Source organism: Balaenoptera acutorostrata, chromosome 5 (genome assembly GCF_949987535.1).
Source record: "Balaenoptera acutorostrata chromosome 5, mBalAcu1.1, whole genome shotgun sequence".
Taxonomy (NCBI): domain Eukaryota; kingdom Metazoa; phylum Chordata; class Mammalia; order Artiodactyla; family Balaenopteridae; genus Balaenoptera; species Balaenoptera acutorostrata.
Genome location: NC_080068.1, coordinates 122,326,720 through 122,339,548, shown reverse-complemented (window position 1 = coordinate 122,339,548; position 12,829 = coordinate 122,326,720). Strand labels below are relative to the sequence as shown.

At 39.9% G+C, this 12,829-nt stretch overlaps 1 protein-coding gene across 5 annotated transcripts in view; it reads left to right on the top strand.

Moving 5' to 3' along the window:
• PDE5A (phosphodiesterase 5A) overlaps positions 1–12,829 on the top strand; it is a 150,494-nt gene that overhangs the window by 110,595 nt on the left and 27,070 nt on the right. For all 5 annotated transcript variants that reach the window (XM_007172415.2, XM_007172418.2, XM_007172417.2 and 2 more), the window contains exons 12-14: positions 2,661–2,807; positions 7,559–7,684; positions 9,504–9,598. In XM_007172415.2, coding sequence (XP_007172477.1) covers positions 2,661–2,807; positions 7,559–7,684; positions 9,504–9,598 — 368 coding nt within the window. The remainder of the gene's footprint in view (positions 1–2,660; positions 2,808–7,558; positions 7,685–9,503; positions 9,599–12,829) is intronic.

Genomic DNA, 12,829 nt, shown 5'->3' with positions numbered 1-12,829 from the left:
CCACATATTTTTTTTCCCTGCTATTAGTAAGGTGTAGACTATTTCGTTTTATAAAATGGTAAGTTAGAATGACAGGCAATATGTTTTACTTAAAGTCTCCTTTATCCCAAGCCCTTTCAGGGCAGACAGAAAGTTGAATTCTCTGGTGATGGTCAGAGAAGCAGTTTACGAGAGCTTTAAATGATGTGTGACTTTCTCATGGCTTATTAGCAATCGATCCCAAGAATTCCGAACCTCTGTATCACTGACCACAAGGTTCTGAAGGAAAATGTCTGCACACCCCCCCTAGGTCAGCTTAGAAAGGTTGAGTCGTGGTGTGACGTGGCTGAACAAGCAGAAGAAAAGCGTCTTTGCTCTCAGGAGAGAGTGGTTGGGAGTTAGAGTGTAGAATGGAGCGAGGCACAAGCCATGTTGGCCGTCTTTATCCCGTAGTGTTTAGAATATCCGTTGTGGAAGGAAAGAGAGAAAACTTCCTGCTCTAAGAATAATGATGCCCTAAGGAACAAACATCTGTTCTCTTGTGCAATGTTTAAGGGAAGCAGCTGTCATCTGCTCTGAGTTAAAAGGTGGGCCTACTCCCACCTCCACACTTCCCCGTTCCCCTCAAGCTGTCTGCTCCGTCTCGATGTTGGAGGCTGGTGTAAACAGCGCTACCCTTTCTCGGAGCATTTTCAGCCCTCCTTTCTTTCCCTAGTTCAGCCCACACATTAGCCTGTCCAATTGACTGAACAGAAGGCGTATTTTCTCGTGAATTTTGGGCTTGGGCAAAGAGTCTTGGTTTGGAGTATGAAGAGGGTGACATTCTTTTAAAGTTTAAACAGGTCTGGTATATGTAAGTAAAACACGAGACGGTCCCGATGAGCAGAGAATGTGCGCGCGCCCTCAGGCTGGTAGGGGAAAGTTCTAGATTGCTCCATAAGGTTTTAGTAGTATTGACCTTTTTACTTCACAAAAGATGGAGGGAAGGCAGAGAAGTGATATACCAGATTCTCAGAAGAAACTTAAGGGGTTTGGAGGGAATCAAGGAAAAAACATTGGAAAGAACCTGGTTTTCTTCCCTCTGCCCCACACCAAGTTAAAGCCTCTTTTCATCACGTAAATCTCAGCCACATCTGGCTAAGGCAGTTAAAGTGCTGGCAGAGTGAGTAGTCACGGGGATGGAGGAGTGGGGCTCTTAGAAGTTCCCATGCCGGCAGGGGCCCGGCAGGAAATCTAGGAGAGAAGCCTGACAGCTTTGCTCAGTATGAGGGTGCCCGGGGGGCCTCGGCTGTGGCCAGCCTTGCTTCATGGGAATTGGGGCTCAACGTGGCCGGATTTTCCAGGAGACGCCAGAAATCCTGTTTTATTGTTAAAACTCTCCCAATTTTTAAATACTATAACAAATTCGGTGGTTTTTAAAAAATATTCAGTACCAAACCAAACAAATTAGAATGCATTTGCCAGGTCTGCTAGTTTTCTAACTCAAGTTAATGGGCTCTACCCTCCTAAGAAGTTTTGGGACCTTAAAACCAGAACTTATAACTCAAATTAAGTGAAGGGAATAAGGTTTTTCCCCTTCCATTCATTTAATAAATACTCATATTAACAAATATCAAAACTGTATCCGTCAGTAGACACAATGGATACAAAGATGTGTAAGGTACAGCCCCACCTGTCAGTCGCAGTGTACTTAGGAGACAGATAAACAAGAAATTACATTATAGTGAACTTCGTGTAATTAAACAGGTATTCCCAAGGTGGGCTTAGCTCTGAAGGGCATTTAACTCTTCTTTGGATGGGAACTGTGTCTTAAAGAAGTCCTTTAGTTAAAGAAAGTAGGAGAAGCAGGAGGTAAAAGGAACGTTGATTAAAAAAAAAAAAACCAGAGCAAGGTGTATTTGAAGAAATTGCAAGTGTTTACTACAATTAAATGACTAACAAATCAAAACTGAGGATGTTAATTAAAAAACAGATCCCCCTCCAAAAAACCAGTGTCTTAACCCATCCCAGACCTACTGAATCAGAATCACTAATTCTATTTTTGATAGGCACCCTAGGTGATTCTTGTGGTCAGGCTTGGGTAAAGTAGGTTCTGTTGGTCTCTAGATCAGAGATTGTGTCAAATCTGAGAGCAGCACAGTCTGTCTGCATTGGAAGCCAGGCTCCAGTCCTCACCTGGCTATGCTTCCATGGGTAAGGAAGTGTTCATCCGTGCTCACGTTTCTGCACTTGAAAAATGGAGCTAGAGCATCGATTTCATAAGGTTGTCTTGAGAATTAAGTGTAAAATGCTTAGAACATTATCATTATCCGGCTCACCACTTATCCTCTGGGACGGGGCCAATAATTACTCAATAAATATCTGTTGAACGAGTAACACTGAGGAGGTATAAAGGGGCAGGATGGCTGGAGTCCTTAGTTCTGCCTACTGTTCTAGGTACAGTTACCCTCTCTCCTCCACCTGGCCTACCTGGAACCATATTAGTTATCCACATGTGGCTCAGTTTAAAAAAAAAAAAAAAAAAAGGAGTAACTTCTACATTAAAAGATTTCTAGTATATGACATTAAAAGGAAAAAAATAAACACAGTGTGCTATTTCCCCATAGCAAAGTAAGAAAGCTTTGTGAATCACTGCTGCTCTAACAGCTTTATTTCACTTTCTTCTTCTCCCCTTACCTAAGGCTGCCATGGTACCATCTGCCCAGACCCTTAAAATCACCGACTTCAGCTTCAGTGACTTTGAGCTATCTGACCTGGAAACGGCACTGTGCACAATCCGGATGTTCACTGACCTCAACCTTGTGCAGAACTTCCAGATGAAACATGAGGTAGGAATGCGGTGATGTCCTCTGGAGTGTGTGTGTGTGTGTGTGTGTGTGTGTGTATGAGTGTGTGTGTGTGTGTGTGTGTGTGTGTGTGTGTGTGTGTGTAAGAGACAGAATTAGTTTTGGATGCTAGTATGGAATAAGGATTTTTAAGTTTCAGAGATTCATATACTGTCACCTAATGCACACCCAGGATGTTTAAAGAAAAGTTATCAGCCATTAAAAAGACATGTATTGGGTTCCCACATGTATCAAGCACCAGGCTAAAGAATAGGGGAGAATATTCCCAACAATGAGAGCAGGATGTGCAAAGGCAGGAGGACAGAAAGAGGGGGTTGGAGGTATGGAGCACTGGTTGAGGGGGTGAGAGTGGTGAGAAAAGCAACCAAGAAGCAGATCCTGTAGAACCTTGTACACTATTCAGAGGAATTTGGATTTTATCCTGAAAACAATGGTGAGTCACTGAGGAATTTTAAGCAGGGAAGTAACATGATCTGATTGCAGAGGTTACGATAACACAGTAGAAAGAAGGACCAAAACAGAGTGAACTCCTTTGGAAATGAGGGAGTGAAGAGGTTGATGTGAAGCCAAGCTCTTGGTTCAAACAGGGTCACCCATATGGGGTGAAGATGAAAACTGATTTTAACCCCCGTCGATTACCTTATTCGCCTCTCAGAAAATAGCAAGACTGAAATCAATACCTTCTAATACCAGTTGGGAGATATCAGGGAATTCTATTCTGTTTCATAATGGCTACGTGTATCTCATCAAAGAATAAGGGAGAATAGAAAGGCCAATATGAAAAAAAAATTCAGTAATTTGCCTTTAAAACTACTTTTTTCCGGTCAGTTGAATGTCTAGTCTCCTCGTACAGATTTCCTATCTGGAAATGTAAATACCTTGAAGGCCTCCACTATCCAGCAATCCATTCATTCATAAAATGAAAATTCATTAACAATAAACAGTGTATCCTGTACTGTGCTAGGTACACATTTCAGTGATAAGTCGTCCCTGCTCTCAAAGCCTCACTGAGGCGTGAAAACTGAGGGCTAATATAGCTAAGGGTAATACGGTATCATTTCTGGTATTACTGGGGGCCCGAATCTAGTTCCTTCTTTAATTTAACCGAAGTTTATATTACTCTTGGGTGAAAACAAAGACCAGCTGTCTGTAGACTCTTCTCTAGTAATACTTCACTCCTATAAGAGCGTGTTGATTAAGAGATATCATATCATTTAATTATTTTAAGAAGCTCTCAAGAAAGGTTCTTTGGTTATTATTGTCCCTGTTTTACAAATGAAGAAATTGACATAGCATGGTGGAGTAGAAAGTTCATGGATTTTGAGTCATAGCTCTACTAGTGATTACCTCTAATTTCTTTGGGCAGTTAATCTCTCACATTCTCAGTTTTGTAATCTGTTAATTGGGAATAGTGGTATGACCTCCCCTATGGGAGTCCTGTGAGAATTACACATGCATCTGTGAGATTGTCTATTTGCATGCATGTGTATGTGTGCACACTTGTATATTTTGATTAATATACAGGTGTAGAGTACATGTCAGTTATCCCTTCCTTAGACCAAATTTGACCATGGTTATACTCCCCTATCAGATTTCTCTGTTGTAGGTTACAGGGCTCATTTTAAAAAGCCTTTTCTATTAATGGAATGAAGATCTCATTTAGAGCCAGAAGTTCTAAATGCAAATCTCAGTTCTGCTTCTTGCCAGTCACGGGACTTATAAACCTAGATAGCGACTCAAATCCCTTTCCATTCCTGAGATTGCCCATACTTTACACTAGTGCTGAGTCTGTTGAAAGGGCCTGGACAGAACAGGAATATGATCCTTGTACCTACTTATGAAATTCTTATATAAGTTGATTTATTTCTTATTTCTTAAAAACATAAGCTTTTAGATAGCATTTGAGTGTTGGGTATGAAGATAGTCACTGAGAATTTCTTTTACAGTCTTGATTTTTACCTTCCCTTGAATGTTTATCCATTAGGCAGATATTCCTCCTCAATGTCTCATTCATCTCCTCTCCTTTTCTGTTTGAATAACTACTATTCTAATTCCGGCCAACATCAACATGAACATTGCTATTATTCTGGTTGGCCTTCCTGCCTTAGTGACTCTTCTGTTTTGTTTATTTCAGATATTATTGTCACTGTACATTTCAGATATAATTTTAGGATGATAAAATTAAAATGTTACTGCTAGAGAGGATGTTAAGCATCATGAAGTGCCCCGACAAAGAATATTTCCTACTGAAAGTTATGTCAGATCTTCATGTCTCTGCTTGGCTTCCAAATCTTGAGTTACTCTCCTATAATTCTTGCTGATCTCTGAAGCAGATTCTTCAACTGTACTCCAACAAATCTGTGTGTGCTGTACTTGTTTTCCTTGACCTTCTGTCTTTTACGTGTCATTCCTCCCCTGAATGGACAGGACGGCTCCACTTCCAAGTATATTCTGCCATAACATACTTCTCCTCAGAGCCTGACTTAAAAATCTCTACTTCTGGGAGAACCTTAGGATTGACTTCATGCCACTTGGAATGCTATTGACAGTTTATAAATTTATGCTCTCACTTTTATGTGAATTTATTTCCTTTATATGTGCGCTTTTGTTACTTTCACTCACTACTGATTGAAATTCTTGAAGGCAGGAGCTGGGCTGTGTTTTTTCTTTCTTCGCTTTCTCCCATAGCATCTTAAGGATGCCGTGCAGGACTCAGGAGGCCTTTGTAATGTTGGAGACTGATTCAGTGTATTGAGCATGCTCCCTAGGGCCTTCCAAACTGCACATAATTATTCAGTAGTCCTGTACGAAAGATTATACTACAGATTTGAACACGCCAGGCATATCCACCAAGCATTAAGCAGATCTGACCATAATTTTCCTAAATGCTGTTAAGAACATTTGATAACAGAATCCAAAACTGTACTTGAATCTAGTTACTAATTAGATACAGTGGGGTATCCATTGGGTTACCTAGTTCAATAGGCCCATTTCCATAGAAGCGGTATAGGGAGTCCAGTGGTTAGGACTCAGCGCTTTCACTGCCATGGCCCGGGTTTAATCCCTGTTCGGGGAACTAAGATCCCACAAGCCATGCAGCGTGGCCAGAAAAAAAAAGAAGAAAAAGCAGCAGAATAGAGTAGTCCATCAGGAATTAGGTTTCATAGAGTCATTTTGGTCATTATTTCACATTATATGCATAAGTGCCTATTTAATTATATCTACAGATTTATGATTAGTAAAGAGATATGTCCATAGGTTAAATTTCTGGGTTTTCCTGCTTATTTTCCTTGACTCTTTAATTAATCACCAGTAATTTTCTATGACACTTCACTTTCTAAGCATATCAAAGAAAGTTAATTGCTCTTACTTAAAATTCTCCTAATAAGATGAATCTATCATCTTCGGGGTCGACTTTGTTGAGAAATGGCCAGGCTGCAATGTACTTCAGGTTAGCACGTCAACCTTAGGCATACGGAAATCCTCTGGGAAATATGGTTTCTCAGGGGTGAAAGAGCTAGGGGACATTTGGGTTCTTTTTATCAGAATTCCCTGTGAACTGCGTCATAGAACAGGAACAAAGAGACCTGAAAAGAAAAGGGAGGATATGAAAGCATTGATTTTTCTGCCAAATCCTCTATAAACAATTTCTACCAACAAAGAAGAAACCTTGTTTTTGGCCTACTTTTGCAGCCAATCAAACTGTGTCGAATATTGTTAAAGCAACATTCGTTTCCCTGGTACTTTTTCTATTCCCCAGGGCAATGCCCTTTGTGTTTGAAATATCTCCAGTGATACACGTAGGGAGAAGCACATATTTATTTTTAGAGATCCCCAAAAGTATAGTAAATCATTCAGTATTGAAGAGAGGCAGACTCTGATGCTAACACAAACACAAAATTATCAAGCTCACAGCCCATGAGTCCCTGGGGATTTTACTGAATACACCACTTAGGAGTTGAATTAAACCCAGCTTGTGAGATTTTTCTGAAGTCTATCCTTTTTTTCCCCATCTTTTAAAATATGAGTAACACACACACACACACACACACACACACACACACACACACACACACACCCAGGGCTTTATGTTGCATAGATTATTTTCTGTTAATTACTTCTTGGTAACCAAGCAGTAACTCTGCCTGAATATTTAAGCATAGTTTAAAAGGGACAAAGATTGGGACTTGGAGCTCCAGTTTGTCCTTGGACATGTGCTGTGTGCCTTGCCCCCAAGCCATCCCCAGAGCCTCGCACAATTACCTTTGCAGACATACAGAATGGGAGCATGAGAAGAACTGGAGACTGGCCGCTTGCATGGCTCTCTGAGAGTGAATTCACGCACGTGTGACTGCCTACCTGGACTCTCCTAACTGATGACACATGGACATAATATCTCTTAAAAAGCTAGTCTGTGCCCTACCCATGACAAAAGTACCTTTCTTTGAGCTGCCTTGCATTTCACATCTAATTTAGCTAACATGGGGGTTTGCATGGTAGGCTCTGAAGTCAAACTGCTGAGGTTTGACTTTTGGGCCCACCCTTTACAAGCACTGTGACCTTGGGCAAGTCTCTGAATGTCACTTTCCTCATCTGTACAATGATCAAAATGGTAGTGCCTCCCTCAGAGTCCCGGGAGTTAGATGTAAATGCTTTGTACAGTGCGTGAAGATTAATAAATGTGTGATAAACATGAGCAGTTATTTTTACTACTTACGCTTTATTTCCTAAAGGTTCTTTGCAGGTGGATTTTAAGTGTTAAGAAGAACTATCGGAAGAATGTTGCCTATCATAATTGGAGACATGCCTTTAATACAGCTCAGTGCATGTTTGCCGCACTAAAAGCAGGCAAAATTCAGGTACTTCTTAGAGCCATTTATGTATTTAAGACATTTTGTTGCTTTGCTGCAAGAATACAGCATATTCTTTCAAGTGTTTTTTAATGTGCACTAATGATGACTGAGAATAATATTTAATTCCACTTACAAAATAAATTACATTTTGTTAATTAAGGAAGACTGGTATGGCAAAATAATTTCTAATTTCCTTTCATATATAATATATATGGCCTATTTTTAAAAATCTTTAAAATAGTTTCATGTTAAACTGAATAATAGCCTTTGGGCAAATAAATGCTTCCTTCAGAGGAAAACTCTACAATATAAGAAAAGTATCAAATTTCTCATGTTCACATTCAACCTGCTCCATAGTAGAATTCCTCAAAAACCACTCAGGTCCTGAACTTGGCTCCACAGATGAGTCCAGGGTTCTCTGTCACATTTTCTCTGGAGCACTCTGCTAATTTTATAAGTACTATTTCATGGAAAAGGTTTTGGTTTCATATACATCGACCAGAGACTGTTTACAGGAAGATCAATGCAGAAAACGTTCACGTAATTCGTTCTTTTCCGGGCCAAATTTTTCATATCACTGTCCTTAGATTCTAACTTCAGTGGGAATCGGCAAGTTATTCTATGTCAGTGATTCCAGGCGTACATCATAAAACTGTTTTTAATTCAGAGCGTCCATGCTCTTTTTTATTTAATAAATTCTAAAAATGTTATTCGCTGTCTCTACTTTCATAGAGTGCACATTTTAGCTGGCTAGAGCTAAAAAAAGTGATTGTTGTCCAAGAAGCCATATCAAATACCATAGTAGTACTTTCCTGCCATAGCAAACATTTATAAGAAATAGGGTGAACTTATTTGGGGGTATGGGATGCTCATAAGGACTGTACCACTGAAGTCTATCCTTGATTTTTATGAAGAATAACAAAATGGTGATTTTTGTGTATGTTGTAGACATACTATATAGAAAGTTGAGAGTTGCAGCAGAATACAGCTGATAATAGTTTTACCTTGTGTTTTCTTTCTAATGAAGGAGAACAGTAATGCAGATAATACAAATGGCAGGTATTAAAAAATAACCTCTATTTGGCTTTGGAATATATTGCACAACTTTTCAAAGCCAAATTTTCATTCCTAATCCTCTTTTTTTTTCCTATTGTTTGCTAATATTCACATTGTCTACACTTCTAATAGGAGAGAGTGAAGGATATAGCAACTGACAACAGAGAGCGAAGGCAGCAGAATCTGCAGGGAACTGAAAATCAGAGAGAAAACAATTATTTAAAGTTTATTTGGTGTAAAATCGATAGCTAGTGGGAAGCAGCCACATAGCACAGGGAGATCAGCTCGGTGCTTTGTGACCACCTAGAGGGGTGGGATAGAGAGGGTGGGAGGGAGACGCAAAGAGGGAGGAGATATGGGGATATATGTATACGTATAGCTGATTCACTTTGTTATACAGCAGAAACTAACACACCATTGTAAAGCAATTATACTCCAGTAAAGATGTTAAAAAAAAAAAATGTTTATTTGGATTATTCCACATATACATATATAGATTTTTAAGAATTAAAAATATTGACTATAGGTGGACAGGTTATTGATTATTTGAGGCATTTGAACTTTTTCTGTTGATAACGATAATCCCATTCTGAAAACAAAATACGACTGATTGCCTGCAGAGTAGGATTCTGTCGTGAGTCCTATGGGACTAGAAAGCACATATGTAAAGCACTAAGGAAAAAACCACGTGATTGGTGGAAAGAGGTGGTATAATGCGCTTTACCAAGTTGTTCTTTCTCTTTCTTTCTTGTACTCTTCGGTCGTGCAGAACAGGCTGACTGACCTGGAGATACTCGCGCTGCTGATTGCTGCCTTAAGCCACGATTTGGATCACCGCGGTGTGAATAACTCTTACATACAGCGGTAAGGCATTCACCCCAGCAACAGAAGAGACTGTTTCTTTTAAATTGTAGTTTTAAAAGTAAAAGCCACAGCATAATTTGATGGTACAAAATTTCAGTTGGTCAAGTTCCCATAACATACTCTGGTTTTATTTAAGGGAAATGGAAAAAATAATGCAAGTCCAATATTGTGTTGGTAACGTCTCTGGTCTGAAGTTCAAAAACTATTTATGTTGAGAATCTTACTTCATTAGATAATTACCAAGCGTTTTGCTTTAGTTTATATACACCCAGCTTAGGAGCTTCATTGGAAAACTGTTAAGACTAGATCAGAAAAGGTAGTATTTCACCCTGGAATAAAAGATAATATTTGAAAAGTGCTTAGCTCTATCCTAAGTACTTAGTAAGTGCTGCCTAGAAAGAGGCTTTTGGTCTTAGTGAAGGCAGTGGAACACAGTGTTGGAGACTTTGGGCTCTGGGGTCAGACTTGGATTCAAACCCTACCTCTGCCACAGAGTTCCTGTGTGACCGTGGGCAGGACACTCGTCTCTCTACACCTCCATTTCCTGGCTTGTGAAGTCGAGATAACAGCATTCCTACCTCATAGGCTTCATATAAGTTTTAAGACATAACACACGTCACTACCAGGTAGAATGCCCAGTACGTATCTAAGTGTTAAATAAATCTTAGGAGCAGATGCTAGTGATAGTCCTGTCATCATCAGAAGCCTGCGTTTTGGCTGATTTTGCGAATAAGATACTAACTCTTCAGACAAGCTTTTCAGGCTCCCTTCCGGACCACGCTTAAGTAACATTTGCAATGACAAATGAGATAATAAAGGTGATATCACTTTTCATCAGATTTTTGAGCCACTGTGACATTTTTATTTTCTTGCAGCAAGTTAGTTGAAAGGCATACATTTTAATGGTGAAATCTCTTACTACAGAGCATTTTTAAGGTATGCCAGTGATTTAACTAATGCATAGATCTCTCTAGGAAATTCCACATGTCTGATATCTTGAGGGAATTTCAGAAAGCTCTCTAATCACATTCCCTTTATCTAAATACAGTGAACGGAAAACTTCATGTAAAAAGAATTGTAGCGATGTAGCAACCGTGTCCTCTGCTGACCTTTGATGGGAAAAGATAGCAAGCTCTTGCCTGACTATCAGAGGCTTGCTGTCTCCTCTTTAAAGTCTAATGTTTTGGAGAACTGACTGGGTGACATGTCCTTTGTACCCTGTGCTTTGTCATGTGATTGTGGTCCTGAGCCTCACATCGACACAGGAGTAATTATGGGAGGAAACAACGACGTGAAAAGATTTACAGCGCAGAGTCAAGCACAGCCTAAGGATCAGAGCCAGCGGTGCTGCCTTCTCGTCCTACCTCAGCACCGAACATCATATCATTAGGATAGGGATTATTAGTGTATGGATTGCCACACTGCCCTGCTGTGGAGTGAAAAAAACCACTAAGCTATTTTTTCCTTTGTTTATTTAAAAATAATTACCCGGAAAAACATCTGGAGAAACGTCATCCTCTCTTTGAAAAAAAAAAACGTCCTGGGAAAAAGTCAGACTGCACAATCTTGCTTTCACATACACCGCAGAGCAGACTTACACTAAGTAATAATAACTTTTAAAAAAATTAAAGGAGTTTCAGAGATATTTATTTCTTCCTACATCCTTGTGGTTTCAGTAAAGGAAACCAAGAATTTCCCAGGGATGTTTCTTTTTTTTCTTTCCTTAGTGGTAAACGAGTGATACCTCCAGTAGGATTTTCTTAACAAGGGGACTCTTTGGAGACTAAGAGAATCAGAAACATTTCCATATAAAGAACTAACTTCTAAAAAGGTGTACTGTGTCCAGACCTCATCAGATATTCAAACACTCTAAAGAAAACCAAAACAACAAGACACAAAAATAAAACACATCAAAAAGACCAAAAGCCCTCATATGGTAGCAAAGTTAGAAACTGAACTCTGTCATTTGTTCTTGTTGAACAACTTTTCAGAAAATTAAATTGAAGTAAGATATTCCTTGTTTAGGAAACTGTGTTTTGATTCATTATCTGATTCTTTGATTCCTTCTTGGCTTAGGAAGATTGCCATTATGAAGGGCGCTTCAAGTACGCCAGTGAAATATTTGGGAGAAGAGTTCACTGCTTGTGCTTTCTTCTCCCACATGGGTGGATGAAGGGAAGAGTGATTCCAGATAGTTATTGAATTATTCTTTTAAAAATAGGCAGTCATCGGAACAAAATGGCTGAAGTGCAGACGTCTGCTTATGTAGAGAAATTTCCCCATGTTAGGCCTGCAGTCAATATAAGAGGACTCATGTAGATGCATTTATTTGGTTAGATTCAGGATTGGTGTTTTATAAATATAGTGAAATTATCCTACATTTTAGGCAAACAGATTATGTGCAGTTACTGGGGCCTGGTACTTTGCTAGGCAGAAAGAGAGCTATAAAAGTATAAAATTCAGCTTCTGTTATCAAGGAATTTTCGTAGTTTCATGAAACAATGGTGATTAATGCCAGAAAGTATCTAGTAAGTCCTGTGTTGTTTGATAACGTGGGCCGTAAGTGGTCAGTAGAGAAGGGGACTGATGATGATCGGCGTAGCCCATCCTTATTGTTGATGGAGGAAGTGAGACTGCAACCGGATCTTTGAAGTGCGTAGGATTTGGAGAGGGGAGAGCATGAAGGCGCTCCAGGAGCACCATGAAGTGGGCATATTCATGGAACAGACATGACGGCTGGTCTGACTGGTCAGAAGGCTCACTGACCAGGGATGGAAAGTAAGAGGATGAACAAGTGGAAGTTAGAGGACCCTTCCGAGGGAGAGCTGGAAAACCAAGCCGTGCAGTTTATATTCCGTGTAGTGAAAAGGCAAGGAGCCATTGCTGCAATGGGTAATGAAGACATTGTTTAGGAAGAAAAGTCTGTAAGTAAGGTACAAGGTAAATGGGTAATAATTAGAACCACAGAGTTCAGCCAGAAAGCTGTTCGGTAGGGGAAGCCAGGTGTATGTGAACATCACATATTGGCTAGAGGGAGGAAGAGACTGAAGGAGAAAATTGTTTAAATATTGAACAGCTAGTTATATGCAGGCAGGAAGGGGGAAAATCATGACTCCGGGTCCAAGAAATTCACAGTGATGGTGCCACTGGTAACAATGAAGACCTGAGAAGTGTGTATGCACGTGTGTGTCCTTTGGGAGGGAGGACGGAGGGGAGAGGAGTTTTGGCAAT